Source organism: Siphateles boraxobius, unplaced genomic scaffold, assembly GCF_051911475.1.
Source record: "Siphateles boraxobius isolate OS27281-9 unplaced genomic scaffold, OSU_SipBor_1 353, whole genome shotgun sequence".
NCBI lineage: Eukaryota > Metazoa > Chordata > Actinopteri > Cypriniformes > Leuciscidae > Siphateles > Siphateles boraxobius.
In genome coordinates, this window is record NW_027508979.1 from 70,218 (window position 1) to 95,311 (window position 25,094).

The window sequence follows — 25,094 nt, forward strand, 5'->3', positions numbered from 1 at the left end:
TAAAGATGTGAGGGATATACAAAAGAAAAAAGGTGCTTCCAAAATGCATTTGGTCAAGAAATTTGGCATTAAAAGAAGAGGTTGTCCTCATGTGATGTCGACTCCTTAAAAATGCTGACACATGAGTTTCAGTTCACTCTGTACAGAGTTAAAGAGAGAATTGAACCTTTATGACTGTTTGTCATAAACATGTGAATGTCCAGTGCAACTATGTCAGGCGTAACAAATCAGCACAAAAAAAAAGTGTTTGTTAATAATAATTTCATGCTGGACAGTATATCTTTAAAAAAATGCAACCAGGAAGTGTTAATGATTAGAGATAGGAGAACCTGCATGCATTATCTGTCCATTCAGCATAGTCTCATTTTTAATTTAATTGCACTAATTGAATTAAATTAAAAATTTAATTCAATATTCAAACTGACTGTAATTCATAAATGCAGTAACAGAAAATTACTGTTGAATATATCCTGCTCCCTAAGAAAAGGATCTCACTCAAAAGAAACCAGACTTTCCTTAAACAGAAATTGCATACATTTTTTATTTCAATATAACTTTTTGGTTATTATATAACATTAACATTTGGTTAACTGAACCAATATTATATAACATTAACATTATAAATCATATATTATATTTATGCTTTTTCTTTCAAAATGGCAAAATGTGATTGACAAAATGGTACTTGAAATCATGGATTTTATTCTCCCACTGTGATTGCTAAGTAACAATCCCAAAAACTTGAACCTAACACCGTTTTTAAGTGCTGTGAGTAAAATAATATTGTCTGCTGAAATGTGTGATGTCATGCAAAATGTCAAGCACGCAAAATCAATAACAGTCTTGCCACAGTCAACAAAAAAAGCAATGAATGTACAAATGCATTTAAGAGTGCTTATCCACAGAAAAGAAAATATAAATTCAGTAAAATCACCTATTGGGAACTACATAAATTCTTTTTAAATGACACTGGTTTCACTTTCGAAAGTGATTCAAGCATAAATATTCTTTTTAAATGTATCAAACAAATTCACTTTGTTGGAGACAAAGGGACAATTATTCTCTAACAATGTCACATCCTTCAAAAAACAAAATTGGTTTAACCCCGCAGCAAACTTCCTGAGTGAAGGAAAACAAAAAACAGGATGTCAAAAATTCATCCCTACAACTTTCCTTTCAATTAAGTGCTCTGGCTCGAAGTGCATTCGGCATTAACATAAGAATTACCATTAGCATTCTCTTTATGGCCGTGGTAGGAACCCGAAAAACAGTCTTCCGAATGAAAGTGCACAGAGATCTGGTTGTAGCAAAGCAGGGCCAGCTGCCTCTCTTCCGGGCTGTAGTCCAGCGAGTGTGGGTGCACTTGTAGGATGTGTCTCTTAATGGTGCTGACCTTTAACGTGGCGAGCGTAGCGCCACACACCATGCAGATCAAGCCATGCCTACTGCAGTCGTAATCCATCAGGAAGTCCATCTTCCAGCGGGCCTGGTAATTGCGCCGCTGGTCCTTCCCCGGGTAGTGCCTGTGCCGCCCAGTCGTCTGTGTTGATGGTGTGATATTTGTGCTATTATTGTCTTCTGTTTCACCTCCTTGCTCTGTGGTTTTCACAGGCGACACCTGCGTGTCAACAGCTGTGTTTGTAGTGACAGCGCCACTTTTTGGGTCTTCAGTGCCAAACGAAAGGGGGAAAAAAAGAGAAACATTATTGATTTTAGACAATATATTAGATTTTTGACAGGATTTTCCTTTCACAATGCAAAACTAACACTTAGTTCATTCATAAACAGTAACACACAGAACCATAAGCAATTTTACACTTTTCTTAAGCAGTTTACGCTACGCTAGTCAGCTGTTAGCTTTCTAAGCACAGGCTAACTGGAAACACAAGGAAAAAGAAATGTGTGTCTTTTTTTTAGAGCAATATCTAATTTAATGGACTTTTTATTTTTTATTATTAAGTAGAGTACATCATGAATATCTTTACATCCGTAAAACGAGATGAATTTACCTGTGAAAATAAATAATCTTTAGTTTACAAGCTGTTAGCTTAAGCAAATGAAAGCACAAGATAAATTATTATTTTTAGCTTCTAGAATATAATGTAGAAGCCTATGTCATTTAAATTAAAATACATTAAATGATCATATTTTCAAGATTAAGTATATTTATATATAAATATATTTACATTTAAAATAAGATAAATTTGCCTGAGAAGCTTAATAATCTTTAGTTTTCAAGCTGTTAGCTTAGGCTAACTTAAAGCACTAGGAAAGAGATATTTAATTTGTTTTTAGCTTATGACATATAATGTGATATATGTAATAATTAATTTAAAGGACATTGGTGAACATATCTTCATGATCAAGTACATCTTGACTATCTGTACATTCTTAAAACAAGATAGGCCTACAGTTTAGTTTACAAGCTGTTAGCTTGCTAATAAGCAAAGGCTAATGAAAGCACAAGATAAATTAGCTACTGGAATATAAAGTTTTAGTATAAAATATATCTTGTATATCCTAATATATATATATATATATATATATAACATACATCTTGAATATCTTTACATCCTTAAAACAAGATACACCAGTTTAGTTTCCAAGCTGTTAGCTTGCTAAGCAAAGGTTTAAATGAAAGCACAAGATAAATTACTATTTTTAGCTTCTGAAATATAATGTAGTATGCCATTTAAAAGAAATAATGATCATATTTTCGTGTTTAAGTTTATTAAATATATATTTACATGCTTAAAACTAGATAAATGTGCCCGAGAGGCTAAAAATCTTTAGTTATCAAGCTGTTAGCTTGCTAAGCGAAGGCTAACTGAAAGCACTAGGAAAGAGATGTGGTTTTAACCTATAACACACAGTATAATGTGATATGCAATATGTAATTTAAAGGACATTGATGAACATATTTTTATGATAAAGTACATCTTGAATATATCTACATCCATAAAACGAAGTAAATTTAATCCAAAAGCTAAATATCCTGTAGTTTTCAGAGAATCCATGTTTCTTCTCAGGTAAAGTAATCTTACTTTACAGATATTTATGGGAGAAGAAGACAAAACTGATGCTGTGGTTCTAACTTCTGTTGTTTATTTCTTTTAATACGAAATGGTCACTATGGCATTTAAATTGGTTTTTGGGCTATTTTTCCTCTACATCTGATGTGTCTGCGCTTACCATGCCCTTTCAGTGTGGCCGTGTCAATGTTCTCCTCCTTCGTCCAGGCGCTGACCACAGCATCTCTCTCAGTCCGGCTGAGGCCGCTTGTCTCCGGATGGCACTCCTGGATGTGCTTGCGGAAGTTGCTGACTCTCGGCACCGGCAGGTGTTCAGAACAAACCATACAGTAGCAGAGCGGGTTATCCGGAGGACCGTACGCCACCAAATAATCCAGGCGGAGACGCCAGGGGCTGCCGTATTTCAGTCTTCTCTTTCGGGGATAATAAGGTAGAGACTGTGATCTCTGGCCAGTGTCTGGTGGATTCTCATCTTCTCTTGTGTAACTCCCTAAGTTTCCCTGAATGGGATCCACATTCAGACGGAAGAAGGAGGCTGAACCATCTACGTTTATTTCTTTGGTAAGTGGTTCTGATTTGATTTGAGGTTGTAAAGAGTGCGATTCTGCATGACAAAAGCAAAGAAATGCAAATAGACATGTATTCAATTTAAGTTGTGTTTTTTAATTAAAAAGGTTTCACAGAAGCATGTAGAATATCTGACCAAATCCTCAAACTTTTGCTTTTTACCATGGTTTAAAAAAAAAGGATATTTGAAAGCAATTGCATCTTTGTTAAAGACTGTAAAAAAAACATTTAGCCTAAGACAATAGGACATTTGACCACAATTTATGTATATTTACAGAAGACTCAATATTTAAAAAAAAATTTTACATATTATATCATGATTTTAATTTAATTAACCTGTTATCCCGAATTGTTTAATTTGATAACATATTTATATATATGCATTCATCTATAAATTCTCTATATATTTTTTTTCTTCAATATCAATAATACCACATTTATCTTGTCCTCTGTTTAATTGGATTTTACAGTTAAACACCTTGTGTATGCAATTAATCCACAACATTTTAGAGATATTTTTAACCTATTATTTACAATAGTGTTCAGTTAGTATATTTAGTACAAACTCTTTTTAATTCCTCTGTTTTGTTTTGTCTCTTACCCTCGCCGTGCATCTTGGCCCAGGTCTGCAGGATTGAGTGCTTTTCCTCAGCGGTGTACAGCAGAGAGTTGGGGTGCAGATCCAGCATGTGACTCTTGATGTGATCCAGGTGCAGAGAAGGCAACAGACAGCTGCAAACCATGCACACTAGACGGCCCTCCTCCGCCTGGTACTCCATCAGGAACTCCTGGCGGAACCAGGCGTGCAGCGAGTCGTTTAGGTATCGCTCCATCACCTGAGCTGTGGGTCCTGCGAGCTCCTGGACAGGGCGGGCTGGAGGGGACGGTGTAACCCTGCTAAACCCAGACTGGGCCTGAGGAACTGGAGAGACAGCACCACCAGGCTTGCCTAGAGGGACACGAAGAATGGTTTAAAGATAATCTTTTATGTCTGTGGTGTTTTTAATATGCTCAACAATAAGTCAACACCATTGCTGAGTATTTTCTCTTTAAAACTGCAGTGAACTAAAGACAGACTCAAAAACGCGCTTTGATGTTTCTGAAGTCACAAATGACCTTGTAACCAATCAGATCAACATGTGATCGTCGCCGGGGCTCATTTGCTTGCATATACTAAATGAAGCAAGGGTGTAGAGCTTGTGCTTAAATATGCCATTTTGTTGATCAAAGATGAGTTTTAAGGGGTTAAAATTATTGACCACAGGGGAACTTATGTAAAATAACGTTCAAATAATAATAGTAATAATAAAAAATAAATTTTTTATTTATAAAATGCCTTTCTCACATTCAAAGATCAATACAATAAAAAAGAAAACATCTCAAAAAGAGATTAAAAAATACTAATTATAAAATAAATGAATCTACATTAAATGTTATGAAATAAAACAAGAAATGTTTAAGAAAAAAGTTGAATTTTTAGCTACAGATTGACGTTTTTGTATTGTTACATTTAATTACATTCAAACACATTTCAGTTTAAACATTTTAGTTTTAAATCCTTTTTTACAATGATGTATAAACTAAACTCTAGAAAAATATAAAATTACACACACACACACACACATACACACACACACACACACACACGTAATATATGTAATTTAATGTAATGTATATATATATATATTGTTTCTAGAATTCTATATGATTGTTTGTAATATTTATAATTAATATTTAATATAAAAATTACATTGTATCTGAGTTATTATAATTAACAAAAAAACATAAAAGGCGACCATAAAACCATTAAAAAAACATTTTCGTTACCTAAAATAAAAAATGTATTTTGTGAATTTTAAAAATTACAAAAAATATATAAACTTATTTTTAGTTCAGTTTATCATTTTCATTTAGTTTCATTTTCAACATTTATCATTTTCATTTAGTTTAACTTGGTGTACTAAAATAAATAACTAAAGCTAAAATTGAAATAAAAAAAATCATAAAAACTATATAGACATGTCTATAGACATATGACATAAAAATGTCCAAAACATATATACAACAAAATTAATTAATTTAATTTTAAATAAAATGAAAATGAAACTAGAAAATATAAAAATAAAAACTAATTTATAATATTAATAAAAACAATATTAGTATCTCAAATGATACTGAAGTAACACTGCATTGTCATGAAAAACATATGGAAAATTATATAATTATATAATATTACATAATATAATATAATGATATAATTTATAATAATAAATATGATAAAATTATTGAAATAATATTAGATTGGAAAAATTTGTAATGTTTCTAAAAAAACTATTTTTCTTTAAGCAAAATTCAAAATTTTATATTATATATTATTATTGATATATAAATTATTGTTTTATATTATTTATTGATTTTATTATAATTGATTCGTCTAACCTTAAGTTTTCTGAGGTTCCATGTTATTCAGGCTTTACAAAAACATACAGAAGCACAAAGAAATATTAGCACAGACCTGTGGAGTGCCTGTCGACATCCAAAATCTCCTCTGACTCTGGAGGAACATCTGGATCGGGGCATAACGGCCCCTGGCCGTCGTCCCGACTCAAATGACTCTCCCATCCCGACCGGATCACATCCTTATCGGACTCGGTCCACAGCAGGGAGTAAGGATGCCTCTGTTTGATGTGTCTCTTGATGGTGCTTAACTTCAGGGTTGCCAGCGAACTGCCACACACCATGCAGATCATCCCTTGTCTCTGTGGGTCGAAGTCCATGAGGTACTCGCTGCGCCAGTACTCATGGTAATAGCGCCGATGGTCTCGGCCGGGCGCGAGCTTAAATGGAGGGGGTTCCTGCGTAGATGGTCCTGGGATGGGAGACAGAAGGAAAGGGGTGTCTGTGTTCTCAGTGACACACCAGTAACTGGTGCCTGGGGAGCAAACGGAGGTGACTGGAGCTTCCTGGCTATCATGAGATGTGAGACCATTGGTCACGTCCTCTTGACCTGCATGGGGAGAACATAAGAAGAGAGCGTCGAGATTAATATTAAAGTGAAAATATCTTTTCACCGGCCCGCATTTTATGAATAAACATTAATAAATGTATCTGTCGCGTATATTCAGAACATTACATATGTTGTATTGGACAAAAAAATATGTATTTATTATTACTTAAATAGTCATATATTTGCTTTAGTGTAGCTATCTGTTTGTATGGTTTTGCTGAATACAAATAAATAAATAAATAAATAAATAGGACTGTTGCTGATAGGTTAAAAGTCATTCTCAAATGTTGCAACTGAAGAGAAGCAACAACAACAAAAAATGACAAATATGCAAGTTATTTTGTTTTTGTTATTTTTATTGTAAAATATACAAATATTAAAAATGTTGTCATGATGAATATAAAATGCATATATAAGAGATTTTGCATAAATCTGTCAGCACATATTTAAATTATTATTAGTAGTAGTAGTGTTAGTATTTTAATTTTAATATTATTGCTGATAGGCGGAAACTAAATTATTCGCTACTTATAGGAAAATATGATGATATCATATATCATCATGATGAATATTAAAGCCAATATTGTGCATACACCTATAAATAATCGATCAGCATATATTAAAATTATTATAATTTATTTATTATGATAGCTGTAGTTGTTGTTGTTGTTGTTATCATTACTACAAATAATCATAATAATAATATTAGTAATCATATTTTAATTTTACCATTATCTTGTTGCTGAAAATATTCAAATTACTTTTCATGTAAGACAAATATTAAAGCGAATAATAATTTAGATACATTTTATAATAATTGTAAATGAATATTAAAGTGAAAATGTGTTATTTCCTCACTCCGCAGGCCTTTTTTGAGCACAACAAGGGGGTGGCGGCGTGGCTGCAGTACAACTATATTCCCGCTAGATGGTGACAGCGCATCAAATACTCATTTGCAGCATGGTTATTTGCCTTTGTTTATAGTGGAGCCCGAAAGATTAGGGGCCATGCCTCTGCATGCTATTGTTCGTCACGGGTTTTAACGCTTCAAAACATAGAGCTGTCGATCTAATGGTCAAACTTCAATGCTTAACACAACATTTACCTGGTGAGAGATCCCCCAAGTGTCCCCGCTGCGCTGTCGCCTCCTCTTCCTCAGCTTTTATTATTAATGAGCGAGATTCTGTCTGCTCAGCTTTGTGCACCGACTCTTTGGACTCCGCTTCATCCATGCCTGTGTTGTGTTATTTTAACGTACAGGATTAGCTTCTTTGTACGTAGAAATGTCACAACCGGAGGACTTCGTAGATGCATTCGTCGGGTGGTTGACTAAATATCTGAAACACGCACTCGCCCATTACAGTGTGTGCAGTGTTTGTCTCTGCACTGGAGCCTCACCGCTGTTTGCTTTTTGCTTTAAGTAAACTTAACTTTGCGTGACGATACACGTCGCGTTTAGATCGAAGTTGGAGGAAAGATCTGTCAAATGGTCGGTGACTTTAGGCGGTCTCCTGATTGTATTTAGATGTTCTGCTTGTCTTCAGGGTGGAGAGCCGAGCTAGGGGCCCCTGGGGCTCCTTTAGGGGCTCCTGGGTAAATTTAAAGAGACAGTAGCGGTTATTATGTGGTAACGGGTGCACCACGGGGGCCAATAATTGTTATGTGTTATCTTAATATTGTATTTTTCACCAAATGGTAAACAAAGTTATGCATTTTGTACTCAAAATCTAATATTTAATCAATTCATTAATCATAAAATGGGGAATAAAATAGACAAACCAAATATTTTCTTTTCTAAATATGCCTAGTACATTATTAACAGACAGACATTTGGAAAATTCAGTTATTCTACATGAAATGACAGTTTAATGTAATTTATATGTTACGTGACTTATTTTTTCATACATGAAAAAATGTAACTTTCATTTTCATACCTAAACTGAAAACCCTTAAAGATATGTAATATAATGCTATTTTGTTTAGTAATGCAATTTTTATAGGATATATATTAGCAAATCAAAAATTAGGCTGCGTCATCTGCACCTCATACATATTTTCTTTTCTGTAAATGCGAACGTAATTGTGTTTTGGGATTGAGGTGCGCTACTGCTTTAAGATTCTATCCGCACACGCTGTAAAAGCTCCTACATCCTGGTACTTTCAGCGTTGTCAAGGCACCGATTGAAAGAAAGGTCCAACGGGAAGAGACTGCAGTGTCCTGAGACCGAGCTTAAAGAAAGTTATGTGTCACAACCAGGTAAAGCAAACGCATGCTTCACGCACTCGGTGTTGTCTTCTTGTCGCCGAGTGCTTTTACTATAAAGACTCGACAGTCCACGCGCAGACAGGCAGACAACAGCTCGTGAGATAGGCAGATAGGGAAGACAACGTTGTCTCTGTCATACACTGGAAATAGAGACAGCGTGCTCAGTAAAATCACTCCAGTGTTTATAGGATGCCTTTTATGTTGATTTTTAAAAAAAATATTTACCTTTTTGAACAAATAAATACAATGTGTATGTGACATCAAAACGAGAGTTGGGAAGGGACTCGCATCAGAAATCATCAGCATGTGATTGTGAGACAAGATTTAAAGTGAAAGCAACATTTTTGTCCCCTATTTGAGCTTTGTTTGAGTTTAGTTAAAGGACCAATGAGGATAGTTAACACAAAAATTAAAACGATGCCATTAATTACTCACAATCAAGTCATTCCAAACCTGTAAGACTTTCGTTCATCTTCGGTACACAAATTAAGTTATTTTGATAAAACCCGAGAGTTTTCTGTTCTTCTGTTGACAGCAATTAATTACCACTTTGATATTTCATTTCATATTATAGTTCATAGACTAATCCATATGAATTGAGCCGTTTAGTCCACATTTTCTTTAGAGACATGATCGATTTATACGCTGAACAGATTTAATTTAGGCTTCTATTCACATATAAACATTAATAAAGTCACATCAGTTTTGGTAAACAGAAGCTCAAGCATGTTCGCTTGACGTGCGAGAACCAATGAGGTTCATTCTCGTGTTACGCAGCTTGTTGAGCTTCATCAAGAACCAATGAGGTTTATTATCGTGTTACTCAGCAAGTTTGAGCTTCTGCAAGAACCAATGAGGTTCATTCTTGTGTTACGCAGCACGTTTGAACTTCTGCAAGAACCAATGAGGTTCCTTCTCATGTTACACAGCACGTTTTGAGCTTCAGCAAAAACCAATGAGGTTTATTCTTGTGTTACGCAGCACGTTTGAACTTCTGCAAGAACCAGTGAGGTTCATTCTCGTGTTACGCAGCAGGTTTGAGCTTCAGCAAGAACCAGTAAGGTTTGTTCTCGGGCATCAAGAAAGTTCTGTTGAGTTTCTTTTTATGTTCGCTGATTAATGTTAATATGTGAATAAACTGATTGTGTCTCTTCAGAAAATTAGGACTAAACCTCTCAATTCATATGGATTAGTTTTGAAGCATCAAAGTGGTAGAGTGTCAGTGGAGAATATAGAACTGGCTCAGATTCTATTTAAAAGATCTTCATTTGTGTTCCAAAGATGAACGAAAGTCTTGCGGATTTGGAATGACATAAGGGTGAGTAATTAATTACATAATTTTCATTTTTGGGTGAACTAACCCTTTAAATAATCTTTTACTTAACATTTTATTAATATTAGCTTATTTGTATTCTTTCAATTGATCGTATTATATGAATAATTTAATAAAAATGAAAATTGGGCATCGTTTACTCATGCTCATGTTGTTCAAAACTTGTAAGATTTTCTCTTTTCCTTGGAATACAAAAAAACCCCAATTTTTTTGCAGAAAGTGCAGGCCGGTCTTTCCGAAACAGTGAACGTAAATGCTATCAAGCTCCAAAAATGCACCAAAACAGTAGTCCAGAAGACTTTTGAATCTAAGAAGAGGAAACTGAAATTTCAGTATTTGATGAAAATCCTCTTCGTCATAGTTCTTAAATCTCTAACTTGTTGTTTGTGCACTCAAAATGACTCAAATTTACTGGCGTCCAATGTCATTGTTTCTCATGTGTATCACAGTTTGAAAGTTTAAAGTTTGTAATCTTGCTGTACTATGTTTTTGTTTGTTTTTTCTCATAAAGTGATCTGCTGACTCATCTGCAATAACTGAAGCCGGTAGGAATAAGTAGTCTCTGTATAAAGGTAAGCTTCCAGAAATAAACTGGGTGTAGTTTTGTCAGTTGACGCTTCACAAAATGTAATGCAATAGTGCACTTTGCAAATCATTTGCAGATACTTGTAATATGTTATCAACCTATAAACACTAAACAAACTTTGGTAAATTACTTGTGAGCTCCATGTGTGACACTGATATTTACATTTATTCATATTTGCATTTGTTTTTATAAAAAGCAACTTGCAAGCAGTACTAAAATATGATTCCTCATAAAGAGACGGTAACAAAAAATGCTGAAATACAATATCGCAAAATTGGCTTGAAAAGCACACAGTACAAAGATGGAGGTAAAGAAATCGACCATTTAATGCTTTAATGGTTGTGGACCAAATTCCAGTTTTCTTCAGATATTTCTTGACTAAAAAAGTAACAAAAAATATTGAATAAAGTTTCTTACATTTTTTCCTACCTTTTTCTGAAGCATAGATCTAAATTGAATTGCTTTAATGTCAATGCTTGCAACTTAAGGGAGTGCTTGATGTTCCTTGTATATTCGTATGAGGATTGCAGACACAGCATGTGGGGCACATTCCCCCGGGGCCCCAGACTTCCTATTCCCCCCACATACGAGTCTTATTTGTTGTATCTACATGTACTACTTTAGGTTTCACTTGAAACCTGGCATTATGCCCCATGTGTATATCTCTCATATGATAAATTGATGGCAAGGTTCCTTATTTGTAGATCACTTTGGATGAAAGGATCTACTAAATGACTAAATGTACTGGAGGGTCCCAACCTGAGTTTCATGCCTGTGGACGACTACAGGGACCCCTGAACCCATTGTTTCTTCATGGTCACATATATAACAATTAAGGATTTTGTCACAACCACCAACGACGTGCACTGTTGGGCTCCATCCTCCCTTTTACATCCACTATTTTTAACCCTTAATCTGCTTATATCATCTGGAATATTTCACATTAAATTTTAATGTGAACTACAAAAGTAAAATTCATCATTACAATATTTGAATGTTGGCTTGTCAAATCATTGCTTTAATGTTTAATCATAAAGGAATTATGCTTAGGGCACCAACATGTCTAACAGCGGCACTGCATATATCTTATGATATCAGTTTTTTAAAAATGTTTTTTATTGTTATGCTGTTTTATTCCTCAGGTATTTCATTATGCTTGACTGTTACATCAAAGCTAGTGCTTTTAATCATATTGTTTTTTTAACCGTATATGGAGTAATATTGTGTTCAATTATTTTACTATTCTAAATAATTGCCCTCGTCAATTTTAATTCCAATTGGTTTCCATTTTATTATTTTGTTGCTGAAGTGTAGCCTCAAATTTATAGTTGAGTTAGTGAACATTTTGAGATAATGTGTTTTACAAATTTGTCTCCCATTCATCAAATCATGCTCCTCAAATTGATTAATTCATAAAAAAATTTCCTTGCAGGTCACCTACTCTTTGTTTTTCTGAAAAATGGACCGTATGCCTCAAGCACTGCATGCAAAATCAATCTAAACTGAAAGACCTTGAGAAACCGCTTCGCTTAAATGAAAGATGTGACCCTACAGAAATCCTGTTTGGAGCAGGTTTTGCCCTGCCTAAGAAGACGTAATCCAGCAGTTGATAACCAATCAGAAGCCATGTCATGCAAAACTTTCTCTAAACGTCGTTACCGACCAGCAGCAGAGTTTGATGATGTCACTCTCGCCCGCAAAAGGGAGTATTGGAGGAGCAAGAAAAGAGAGCAGAGGGCAAGAAAGTCATCTGCCAAAAAAAAGATCAGAAATGAAAATCTGGGGTTGTGCATGTCCTTTGTTAGTGATGGACTCTCCTTGCAGATTCACAAAGTCGACAATGATTCCACTCTACATAATCATGAACTTGGAGATACTGATGCTCCTAGAAACTCTTCCAGCTCAGGTCTATCAGAATCTGAGTGTAATGCTACTATGGTGCCATGCCAAAAAGATAAATGGTTTAAAAAGACTGAGCTCGAACATGTCTTGCCTAAATTCCCAGAAACAAGCACAAATTCCCTGAAGGGTGTAATGGGCAATACAAAAATAAAGTCCTCAGTTACAGGGTCATCAAACACAGATGCTAAAACAGTAGAGTCTCTCTGTCCAATAGGCTACTCAGGGCCTACAACATGCATCAAGTTGCATCCAAACAGCATTAGTACTCAAACTAAAACAGACATGTTATCCCTTAATGGCAAACAATTAGCAACATCTCCACAAAGCCATGTATCCATGGTTTTACCAGTGCACAACAACCAAAATAAGCCTCAGAACTGTCTCAGACCCTTGACCTCTGCAGAATGTAAGGTTCGTAAAGAGCAGAGTTTCGTTAGAAGTCACATCTCTAAGAGAAGAACATGTGCCTTTGCTTCAAAGCACAACACCAGAGTGGCTATGACTGAAGAAGAGATGGCTGCTAAGCGTAGAGAGAACTGGCGCATCAAAAAGCGAGAACAGAGAGCAAAGCGTGCTGCAAAGCTGGCACGGGACAGAGAAAGGAGTCTCGGACAAGGACAATCTTCCTGTATTGTGAATGTTTCGTCTCCAGCTAACAGTAAGGACTTTAGAGGAATCAACCTCAACTCAGTGAATTCCAAATGGCTCAATCAACAGTCATTTGGAGCCAAATTTATTGGTTCTCGGACGCAACTACATGTTCAGGACACAAAACAAAACCATACCGCTTCATGCTCTGGTATTTTGCAACCATCCTCGAGTACTACCCAAGCGCTCAACAAATCCAAAGTGCCCCTTTTTGCACATACTCAAAAGAGACGTAGTCAAAAGCAAACAAGGAACTCTTTCCTTGGCGCTTCCAAAGTCGAGTCTCCCGAGGATCGGCACGCCAGACAGAAGGAGTACTGGCGAATTAAAAAGCGTGAGCAGAGAGCAAGGCTGTCTACAGCAGTGAAAGCGCGATTTAAGGAACAAGGTGCACTTAAGCATCGTGGGAGACACTGCCACAGCAGTTTCAATCAGACGTGTGGGGCTCAAGTGAGCAGAGCAGGTGCGTTTGTAAGTTCCTCTAACACAATTGGTGGTTTTATCCAAGAAGATGGCACAGTGACGGTCTCCAATTCGAAGACAACATCTGAGTCTTCTCTACCTGCAAGTAACAACTTTTCCAATGTGAAATGCATCGGAAAGGTAAGACTCCAGGTTCAAGTAAGTTCGCCCCGATATTCAGATGTTCATCCAGTCACAAAGCTAGTTTCCGCTCCATGCAATGTTTCCAAGGCTAATCAAAACTCTCTGGTAAAGTCTAGCTTGGACAGAGGTGCGGTTATGGGCAGTATGACAGTCACCATCCAGTCCGAAACAGAAGAAGAAAGGATCGCTCGTTTGAGGGAGTACTGGAGGATAAAGAAACGAGAGCAAAGGGCTAGTCGGGCTGCTCGGCTCGGAAATGGTCTGCTTAGGTCGAAGGTTTCGGTGTTAAAGCAGAGAGAGCACATCAAGAAGTCAAACAAAAGGGACAGTATTACTTCATCCATTACCAAAACAGTTTGTGACTCTTCAACCAGTGCCCTAACCCCAATAAAAGAACACATCAATCCTCCAATACATGCTATATTTTCCATCCCAGAAATTACTCCCTGTATCAAAGATGACAAACTTTCACCCTGTCCATCCTTAGAGTCACACATTGAACCTCCAGCAGCTGCGAACCATCATGTCACCACTCTTCAGGCTGTGGCCTCCATGAAAAAGCTTCTGGAGGAATCAGTTTGCACACCGGAAGACAATAATGCCATTGAAATGCATATTAAGTGTGAAAATGAGACTCTTTGGCTAAATGAAGATGACCTTACATCTGAAAATACAAAACCAAATATTTCTTTACAACAAAACGTCTTATTAGAGTGTGACGTCTCAGAGGATGCAAGCCTTAAAGATATTAAAATGAGTCCTCAAGCATTATCCTTAGAGGACACTAGCCATCAAATATCTTATAACTTCTGCCAAGGCGCTGCAGATGGAAGTCATGCCCTTTCTCCAGTGGCTGTGCAACCTCAGTTTAGAAACACCCAGACATTCAGTGATGATGGAGCAGATCCCAAGCAGACCTACCCTTCACAGGCCTTGCAAAATCAGAAGCTTGGTGAGAGCGATGAGCTTCAACGAAAGCGAGAGTATTGGAGGTTAATGAAGAGACAACAGCGAGCCAGAAAAGCCAACGAAGATGAAGCCAAAAATACAGTTATTCGCAATCTGGCTCCACAGGTGAGTTGCATTGATGTTTGCTTAGCTTTGATGTCAGGTCTGGGTCAAGTGAGTTTTTTTTTCCCCCACCCCAGTTCCATAATGGTTAGGTTTACCAATTGTTTTAATTATTTTAAGGAATAAACATGAGGGACAAATATTTGAGATAATTTTAATAATAAACTTAATTCAAAACAATTATTTCAGTAATGCTTACACATGTGTCTTAATACCACTGACAAACTGCATAATACAGTATATCATTAACTATATGTTGTCATATGAACAACTAGTAAGTTGATTTAAATCTAAACTACCAGTAAGTTGATTTAAATCTAAACTACCTGATTTAAATCTGAGGCCCTTATCCCTGGTATGAAGATGCGTTTTGTCAATCGGATCACAAGTAGACATGGGAGACACATTCCCGTTTACACCGGGTGTTTTAATCTGTCTCTTTTGTCCACTTTCAACCACTTGTGTCCTGATTTCTTTGGGAGGGTCTATGGGCATTTTTTCTTCTTCAGATCTTTCGATCTAATGGACAAAATAAGCTTGCACAGTTTATATATGAAAGGAAAAACATACAAAGGGGATCAGCTTTCGTTTCTGCTCTGACAGCCGCAAGACCAGCCGAACGATGTGAATGAGTGTTAGCAATCAAGAATGGTGAGAAAACATTGTGCTCGGTACGTTTTTCGTCTTCCAACTAAACTTGGGTCTCCAGCCGACAAAGTTTAAATCCCGTCTGGCTAGCGCGCTTCCCATAATGTTTATGCATTAGGTCAGTAAACGGAGAGTAGATGGTCTTTTGTGACTGTTTAAAAACATTCGACCACATAAGCTAATGCAGGCCAAAATGCGTTTTCGAAAGTGGACAAGCTCACAACTTTTTAGACCCCATTTGCACCTGTATTTAGCGTTGTCTACTTGTGATCCTATCGACCAAAATGCATCTTAATACCAAGTGTAAGTATTTAGAAGAAAGCTGTATGTGTTTGATTCACTAACAAGAACTGACTCATTAGAATAATTTCTGAAATCAAACTACACTCCTTTCACAGACTCCCCAGAAAAAAACACCCAGCACAACTCTACTCCTAGCCATGTCCCAGGACACTTCCACATGCAGACAGATCCCCATTCAGAAGACAAGAAGAAGTTGCACCAAATCTGCAGGTCCAAAGACACAGCCTACAGATAAATCAAGAACTCACAGAAGCCAGATTGTGGTTACGCCAAATCTACAAAATGATCCACAGGAGGTTATACGTAGAAGACGCATGCAATGGAGGATCAAGAAACAGGAGCAGAGAGCAAGAAAGGCAGCAAATGTAAGAAAGCTTCGGAAGGCAAAACTCCCTCCACAACATCAGGCACCGGTAATTATTTTTAAAAATGTTATAGATATATTTGATCTTATTTATATACAGTACCATTCAAAAGATTGCGGTCAGTAAGATTTGTTTTTAAAGAAATTAATACTTCCATGCAGCAAGGATGCCTTCAATGGATCAAAATGTCACAGTAAAAACATTAATAATGTTACCAAAGATTTGTATATAAAATGAAGGCTGTTTTCTTTTTTGTTCTATTCATCAAAGAATCCTAAAATATATATATATATATATTTATATTATTGTTTCCACAAAAATATTAAGTAGCACAACTCTTTTCAACATTAATAATTATAAGAAATGTTTCTTAATGAGCAAATTGGAATATTATAATAATTTCTTAAGGATCATGTGACACTGAAGACTGGAGTCAGCTTTGATCACAGGAATAAATTACTTTTTAAAATATATTAAAATAGAAAACAGTCATTTTAAATGATAAAAATAGTTCATAATATTACTGTTTTTACTCTATTTTTGATCAAATAAATGTGGATTATAAGAGACTTCTTTCAAGAACAATAAAAATCCTATTGTTTCCCAACCTTTGAACGGTAGTCTAATTGCAGATAGAGGAAGGGACCCAGATAAAAACACAATTTCAAATCAGCAGTAACATCCCCTTTTATTCATAGATTATTCTAAAAGCACAAAAAAAAAAAAAGACTAAAGTGCAGTACCGCTGTGAGTTTGAGTGGGACTGCGATACCCACGCACGCATCCCACTGATCATGCGTTTGTTTACTTTTGTGACAGATCTGTTGACCCAATTTGTGGTTTGCACAACAGCGCTGTACAAAATGATCTGCTCTTCACTATCATGGGCTCACGCATGTAAATGGATCATTTACTCATGTTGTTTCAAACCTCTATGATTTCCTTTCTTCTACTAAACACAAAAAAGATATGTTTCAACTGTTTTTGCCAGTACAATGCAAGTCAACATTGGACCCCACTCACCCACATTTTTCAAACGGTCTTTTGTGGTCCAAAGAAAGAAAGTGATACAGGTTTAAAATTACTTGAGGGTGAGTTTACACTGACATCCAAACATCACAGTACCAAAACCCACTAATAATAACACTGCATGCTTTATGTCCCCTTGGAGCCCAGGCTATATCTCAGCACCAGGATTTCACTGACACATGGGGGTAGGCTTTTTTGAATGTGAGCAATGTTCACGGGGCCCCATGTGGGGCCCCAGCCATACCTCAGCACCAGAATATCACAGAAACATTTTGAAGGCATGTTTGGACTTGGGGGCGTGTACAGAGGGCATGTGTGGGGCCCCAGTGCCTCCAGGCATATATGTGCTCTGGCTAAAACATAGGAAGAATTTTCAGGACAACATGTTGGTGATGAGTTTTGCCATTGATTAGGAGTAAAATAAAATACATGGTCCTGTTTTTCTTCAAAATACATATCTGCATACATTACCATGCAAAAGTTATGAACATGTACCTCAGTATTGTATGCTTTAGATTACTTTTACTTGAGATAAAGATGGTGAGATACCAAAGTTTTTCGACCAAGTAACTTGAACTGAATATTTGTAGTGAATGAGGCCCTTTTAACATTTTTTTTTTCTGAGGACCAAGTTCCTTCCCCCAGTTCCTCAAATGTTTGTATCCCAGAGGAGCAATTTAAGGGTTAAATTGAACAATTACTGTAGGCTAAAAAAAGTGTCTTTAACGCTGTGGCAGAAATAACTAGACTTCTAGTCTATGTAGCAGTTTAACTTAACCTTACACAAGGCACCAGTTAAATGGCACCAAATATGTTTTGTGTTTTGGTTACACATCACCTAAGGTGTGCATGAGTGTCAGATGACTTTTTCCTTCTGTTATTGTTGGGTACCAGCCAGGAATGTTACCTTAACAGTAAAGATTATTTATGAACTAGAATCAGCTATATAATGTCTTATGTAAATTAGAAAACCATATCCTGATAATGTACAACAATGCCAAGGTCTGTGGAAAGAGGTTTGGTTAAGTGATATTTTACGTTCCACGTGGTCGACTGAGGACTGGTCGTCTTCCACTGGTTGTTCTGGGCAACAATGCAGTGGGGAAAGGCCAAAAGCCCTGAAGTAGGTGCAGAAGGTCCTTAACAATCTGGAACATGCAAAAGAAGGTGCCTTGGAGTGAAGGTTTATTTGTCTGAGCTTAACTCTGTTGCAAATGTGTTTTCTGCCTCTATGGGACAGAGACTTAGAATTTGGTCAATCCGCTTTTGTCTCTCTGGCATGGAGACTCGAGATGAGCTGTAGTTGTTGTTGTCTTGCTGTACAAAGACTCAGTCTGTGAGAAAAGAGACATTAACAAACACATTCTGAGACTCAGAACATGGTCTTATCTGTTGCTGCCTCACAAGCAGTAGACTCAGAGCATTTGTTGTTACATTTACATTTAGTCATTTAGCAGACGCTTTTATCCAAAGCGACTTACATTTGAGGATTAAACCAGCGAGTCATCATGGAGAGGCAAAAACAACCCAAGAATTTTTCAGAATACAATACTCGTTGAAGACAAGACGAGCAGCAGCATTCTGGATCATTTGTAAGGGTTTAGTTGCACATGATGGAAGACCAGCTAGAAGAGTATTGCAGTAATCAAGCCTAGAAATAACCAGGGCCTGGACGAGAAGTTGTGTTGCATGTTCAGTTAGGAAAGGCCTGATCTTCCTGATTTTGTGCATTGCAAACCTGCATGATCGAGCTGTCTTTGAAATGTGGTCTGTGAAGGTTAGCTGGTCATCAAAGATTACTCCAAGATTTCTGACCGACCTTGATGGGGTGATTGAGGAAGAATCTAGCTGGATAGTAAAGTCGTGTTGTAGAGACGGAAGAGACAGTCTTAGCCAGATTGAGCCGCAGGTAATGTTCCTTCATCCATGCCGAGATGTCCGCCAGACAGCTTGAGATATGAGCAGCTACTGTGGGATCGTCTGGTTGAAATGAGAGGTAGAGCTGGGTATAATCAGCATAGCAATGGAAAGAGAAACCATGTGCCTGTATGATGGGTCCCAGTGATGTGGTGTAAATGGAGAAGAGGAGGGGTCCAAGGACTGAACCCTGGGGAACCCCTGTGGTCAGTCGATGTGCTTTGGATACCTCGCCTCTCCATGCGACCCTGAATGACCTACCTGTGAGATAGGACTCAAACCAGTGAAGGGAAGTTCCAGTGATGCCCAGTGATGAGAGGGTGGACAGAAGGATCTGATGATTCACAGTGTCGAAGGCAGCAGACAGGTCTAGGAGAATGAGAACTGATGATTTGGAAGCAGCTTTAGCGATCCGCATGGCTTCTGTGACTGAAAGTAATGCGGTCTCGGTCGAATGCCCTTTCTTGAAGCCAGATTGGTTGACATCCAGCTGGTTGTTCAGAGACAGGAAAGATGATACTTGGTTGAAAGCAACTCGTTCAAGTGTTTTTGCATTGAATGGTAGGAGAGAGACAGGTCTGTAATTCTCTAGAAGTGATGTGATTAATGTTGTTTTTTTAAGCAGTGGGGATACCCGAGCCTGCTTAAATGCTGTAGGAAAAATGCCAGTATGGAGGGATGAGTTGATGATGTGTGTGATTGCTGGTAGAAGTGTGGGAGAGATGGTTTGTAAAGGTTTGAGGGGATGGGGTCTAGAGGGCAGGTGGTAGGATGACTGGATAGGAGAAGTTTAGATACTTCATCCTCGGTTAGTGGAGAGAAGGAGGAGAGAAGGTTATTGGCTGTGGGAGAGGTTGGATTAGGTTCCTGTGTGTGTGGAGCAGAGAACTGGCTGCTAATGGTTGTTGTTTTGTTAGTGAAGAAGTTAGCAAAATCATCAGCAGTTAGCGAGGAGGTGGGTGGTGGTGGAGGTGGACAGAGGAGAGAGTTGAATGTCTTGAAGAGTGTTCGTGTGTTAGAGGCGGGTTTAATTTTGTTGTGGAAATTTGAAGATTTTACGGTGTGAACATCAGCAGAAAAGGAAGAGAGCAGAGATTGGTACATACTCAGGTCAGATGTATCTTTTGATTTGCGCCATTTCCTCTCAATTGCCCTGAGTTTGGTGCGATGTTCACGAAGAACCTCAGATAACCAGGGGTTAGAGGGAGTAGCGCGTGCTGGCCTGGAAGAGAGAGGGCAGATAGTGTCTAAAGAAGAAGTTAAAGTGGAGCATAAAGTATCCGTTGCGGTATTCACATCTAGAGATGAGAATTGTTAGGGTGAGGGAAGAGAAGATGACACAGCAGAGGAAAGACGGGAGGGAGAAAGTGAGCGCAGGTTTCTTCTGAAAGTAACTGGTAGGGGAGTTGGTGGAGTGTGGATAGTGAGTTGTAGATTGAAAGTAATGAGGAAATGATCTGAAAAATGGAGAGGTTTCACTAAAATGTTGTCTGTGATGCAGTTGCGTGTGTACACCAGGTCCAGTTGGTTGCCTCCTACCTGTGGTGATGAGCTGTTTGAGATCGAATGAGGCTAGGAGAGAGATTGTCTCTTGTTGTTGTCTCTTCCTTCACAGGCCGGAGACTCCGAATGCTGTTAATCTGTTAATGTCTCTTCCCTCATGGGCTGAAGAGAGACTCAGATATTGGTGTGTCTGTTACTGTCTCTCTGGACAAGAGCGGTGTGTCTGTTAATGTCTCACCTTTACAGGCCACAGACTCAGAACGAGGTTTTATCTGTTAGAGGTTCTCTGGACAGACCGGAGACTCAGAACAAGGAGTGTATATGTTGAAAGGGTACAGTTATCCCTTTCTGATGAGGAGGAGATTACAATTGGGCGCTTCTCCATTCCAGTGCTATGATTGGCTGCTGGCATCAGAGGAGAGACACACAGTGTGGTCCACCCTTCATTCTCCTGTAGAACTCATTTGTATTATCTAAAGCACACAGTTAGAAAAGTGTCTTAAAAATTTTACAAATGCATTTCTCATTGTCCAAACCATCACCAGAATACCTTTGGCAATGTTCTGAACACATGGAATCCAAACATGATGGAAAAAGATGTAACTGTAATGCATGCATTCATTTGTACATTAACAGCTGAGTTTGTGTAAGATGTTGTTGTACTCCAAATAGCTGTTACTGAGAATACACATTTCTCTGGATAAGTATGAAATGGATGTTGCATCAGTTTCCATACATGGTTATGAATGGATTTGGGTGGATTCTTTTGTTTCAGCCACCACTGCTGCATCCATAATGTCCTATGGAGTTTCTATTGCACTAATGGCGGTTTTCACTGGATGGTACGGCTCAGTACGGTTCGGCTCAGCGTGGCACGGTTCGGCTCACTCCGCTTTTCCACTGCGTGGTACGACTCGGCTCGGCGCGGCACGGCTTGGTTCGCTTTAGCTCGGTTGCTTTTCCACTGCAGTTAGTACCGCTTCAAAGTGGGTGGGATTATGACTGATCTTTATAGTTTATCCGCTCCTCGGCAACCAACAAGAGGAACGTCTGCGCTTCTCGTCCACGATTCTGCCATTTCTTTTTTGGAAGTTTTTTTTCTTCAAGCAAGTCAAGCAAGTAGTTTTAAGCCAGGCGCTACAGCGCTGGCTGTTACTGGCTATTTAAATCCAGCGGGTTTGATGTCTCGCAAATACAATGACACTGGTAGTGACGATTCTGTCTGTCTGACAAATCAGTGATCTACAGTGCTTCCACGTAACATTTTAGCATCGGTACGGTACGATTGGAACCTCAACAAAGGTGGTAACATTTAAAGCGAGCCGAAGCAAGCCGTACTGTACCGTACCATGCAGTGGAAAAGCGGCACAAGTGAGCCGTGCCGAGCCGAGCCGTACTGTACCATGCAGTGGAAAAGCGCCAAAGCGTGCTGTACCGAACCGTACCGTACGGTACCATGCAGTGGAAAAGCGACCCACAAGTGAGCCGAGCCTAGCCGTACCGTACCATACCATGCAGTGGAAAAGCACCAAAGCGTGCTGTACACAACCATACCGTACCATGCAGTGGAAAAGCGCCATAAGTGATCAGTCTCAAGATGTGTGAAGGGCAGAAACTGAATGTGAACCAATGAGAAGTTCTGTCCTTCCAGGGCTTCTTCCTACCCCTTAAGAGGTATCTGACAGTTGTCCCAGCATCCTAATCTAATGGCGTTTGACATTTGTTTGTCCACCAAGATCCAGTCAAAATGTAGCAAGCCTTTCTCCACTGTTGCAGTCAGAGAGGGGCCCCATCATAAAACTGGGCCCTGGAATGTGTTGTTCAACTACTTCATCATGCATTTACACATTAAACTTCCAAGGAGCATGTTCAAGATTAGTTGTTGTCATTCACTGACTACAGTTGATGTTTGAAAATTAAGTCACATAATTTTTATTATCCTTACCTTTTTCTTTTTATCTTCCTAGGGTCAGAACACCGCCAGTTTCGGATCAGCAGTTGTTCAGAGGTGAGTAGTAGGAAAACATTATTTGTTTTTAATAAGTTGTCTCTTTTTCACTTTTATACACTATGGTTTAAAAGTTTGAGGTCAGTAAGATGATATATATGTTGGTTTTGTAAGAAGTCTCTTATGCTCACCAAGACTGCATTTAACTTATCAAAAATAATAATGTTGGTTTCTTCTCAAACAGCATAACATCAGAAGACCAACAAGGCTACTTACCTGAGCCATGTCAAACTGCACTCCAAGGTTTTTTAAATTAATTTTCTAATACACACCATTAGTTTGCCAAACAGTTTAAATGATTATCTGGTAACTACTATTACTATTTCTTTTACCACATTTAAGAGGAGTCAAGCATTGCACCAAATCATGCAATGGAAGGACCTTTATCACAGGCCGTCTGGAGGAACGTCTACCTCATGGACTCTGATCCTGTCAACCCGTCGTTGGTGTGTATGGTTTGTGGAGAGCAGCAGTACTCCCTCAGTGTGGACGGGGCGAAGACTCACATTGAGGAGGTGCATCCTAATACACTATCATTGGGAGAGCTTGAACGTCAAGGCATTCTGGATGCCTGGGATAAACAGGTGGCCGTACGCGAGCACTTCATCACACACCAGCTTCAACAGCGACGCAGAGCTCCTACAGGTAACAGGGAGAACTACATTCAGACTGGCTTAGAAAATAAGTAATAAATCATTTTATGATCAATTTTTCTGTGAACTGACTGATGACAGTCGAGATGAAACGCATTATTTTATTCTTCTGCATTTACGAACCTGAGATGAGCCACGGAATGGCTGATTTATTTATTATTATGGGTATTACTTTTGTTAAACGCATACTAATTGTACACTAAATATATACTATATTTATCATTTGATCAACTGAGACCTAACTTTAAATATTTTTCTCCTGCCTTATTGATCTTCCTTACACAAATGTGTGTAAAGATTGTTTTCTTAAGAATTGTAAGTACTATCAGTTTTGTTATAGTCATATGTAGTAGATTAATATCTTTTTTAGTTATAGGAGGATATTGAAATGTTGATTCTACCCTTTTCTTGCTAATGTGCTACTGAGCCTCATGATAGGACAAGTTCGGTATTTTACACCTAAAGCCCTGTTTTAAGATTGTTTCTGATGAAATAGAACGGTTAAGATTGAAATTTGGACACATGCTGCTGTCCCGAGAATTTTCGGTTTCTGTGGTAGCACCCCCCCACCTCGACAATGGTTTCATAGGTGCACTGGAACAATCATTCATAAAACGCATTAAACTTTAGTTTACAAAGATGTGAAACTCACCGAGTGGTCTGGGGTGTTCACTGATATGCTCGCACAAATCGCTGCAAAAATTGCTTTCCAACACAGAAAACACTGCTAACACAGAAACCGAAAATTCTCAGAACAGCAGCATTTGTCCAAATTTCAATCTTAACCGTTCTATTTCATCAGAAACGATCTTAAAACAGGGCTTTAAGTGTAAAATACCGAACTTGTCCTTTAAATGTACTTTTTTAATTCTGGTAATATTCAGAACCGTGCAGGATGTGTAAATGAGTTTACAAAATAAGATATGTAAAAACATTCTCACATGCACAAACAACTGGAATATATGTATCTTAAGCATTGCATTTTGACCATGTTTTCAGTATCTGTACAGATTAAACAATTTTCAAAAATGTTGTTTTCTTTTTGTAATAAATTGTTGCACTGGATAATGTACATATTATTTTGATATCTTCATTTTATTCCTCATTCATTTACCCTTTTTTGGCTTTCCATTATGTTCTTTTTTTAATCTTAAGAATTTCTGTCTGAATAGTGTATTGATTGTTCTTCCTCATGACAGTTTATAAATGTACAATCAAATGTAATTTATGTTGGACAAATATCTATACACATAAAAAACAGGTTTGAAAAAAACAAGAATTAGAAGCATCAAAGGACATATATAGTTTAAAAAACAGTTTGTTAGTCTTTACAATCTAAGCCAAGGACAAGTTTAATAAATTCTGCTTCCCTCTTCAGTCCACATCTGTTGTACCTAATAAGTCATTTTGCACCTTTTGTCTGCTTGTCTGGAATTAAAAATATGCTAATTAGCTTAGCATTCCCTTTATATGCACCTTTTTACGACCGATATGTTGCTGAATATTGCAGTGATTTCTTTGGCTAAAAATATAGGTCTACTTTTCTTAGAAAAGTAAAACTAAAATTGTTCTGAGCAATAATACTTAACTTAAAATGAGCATTAAAACCAGAAATGATATCAAATTAAAAAATGCACATAAAATCAAATC

The 25,094-nt window shown here is 37.7% G+C and overlaps 2 protein-coding genes across 2 annotated transcripts; one reads left to right on the plus strand and one right to left on the minus strand.

Moving 5' to 3' along the window:
• Nucleotides 1–516: 516 nt before the first annotated feature.
• On the minus strand, nucleotides 517–8,201 carry LOC143702856 (zinc finger translocation-associated protein-like). The gene is made up of 5 exons (XM_077196758.1): nucleotides 7,712–8,201; nucleotides 6,115–6,606; nucleotides 4,201–4,548; nucleotides 3,193–3,636; nucleotides 517–1,665 (listed from the first exon to the last, which is right to left on the minus strand). The coding sequence occupies exons 1-5, from the start codon at nucleotides 7,836–7,838 to the stop codon at nucleotides 1,181–1,183; spliced, it is 1,896 nt and encodes a 631-aa protein (XP_077052873.1). The 5' UTR covers nucleotides 7,839–8,201; the 3' UTR covers nucleotides 517–1,180.
• A 546-nt stretch (nucleotides 8,202–8,747) lies between these two features.
• On the plus strand, nucleotides 8,748–25,092 carry LOC143702857 (uncharacterized). The gene is made up of 7 exons (XM_077196759.1): nucleotides 8,748–8,863; nucleotides 10,717–10,777; nucleotides 12,224–15,021; nucleotides 16,065–16,382; nucleotides 22,751–22,791; nucleotides 22,976–23,034; nucleotides 23,134–25,092. The coding sequence occupies exons 3-7, from the start codon at nucleotides 12,325–12,327 to the stop codon at nucleotides 23,478–23,480; spliced, it is 3,462 nt and encodes a 1,153-aa protein (XP_077052874.1). The 5' UTR covers nucleotides 8,748–8,863; nucleotides 10,717–10,777; nucleotides 12,224–12,324; the 3' UTR covers nucleotides 23,481–25,092.
• Nucleotides 25,093–25,094: the final 2 nt, after the last annotated feature.

What these genes read in the sequence shown, in the direction of transcription:
- LOC143702857 (XM_077196759.1), top strand. Translation starts at nt 12,325, where the DNA reads ATGAAAGATGTGACCCTACAGAAATCCTGTTTGGAGCAGGTTTTGCCC. An exon ending in GGATCAGCAGTTGTTCAGAG is followed by an intron (nt 22,792 to 22,975) that starts GTGAGTAGTAGG and finishes CTTCTCAAACAG; the next exon opens with CATAACATCAGAAGACCAAC. An exon ending in ATGTCAAACTGCACTCCAAG is followed by an intron (nt 23,035 to 23,133) that starts GTTTTTTAAATT and finishes ACCACATTTAAG; the next exon opens with AGGAGTCAAGCATTGCACCA.
- LOC143702856 (XM_077196758.1), bottom strand. Translation starts at nt 7,838, where the DNA reads ATGGATGAAGCGGAGTCCAAAGAGTCGGTGCACAAAGCTGAGCAGACA. An exon ending in TGTCGACAGGCACTCCACAG is followed by an intron (nt 4,549 to 6,114) that starts GTCTGTGCTAAT and finishes GTGTCCCTCTAG; the next exon opens with GCAAGCCTGGTGGTGCTGTC. An exon ending in GGCCACACTGAAAGGGCATG is followed by an intron (nt 1,666 to 3,192) that starts GTAAGCGCAGAC and finishes TTGGCACTGAAG; the next exon opens with ACCCAAAAAGTGGCGCTGTC.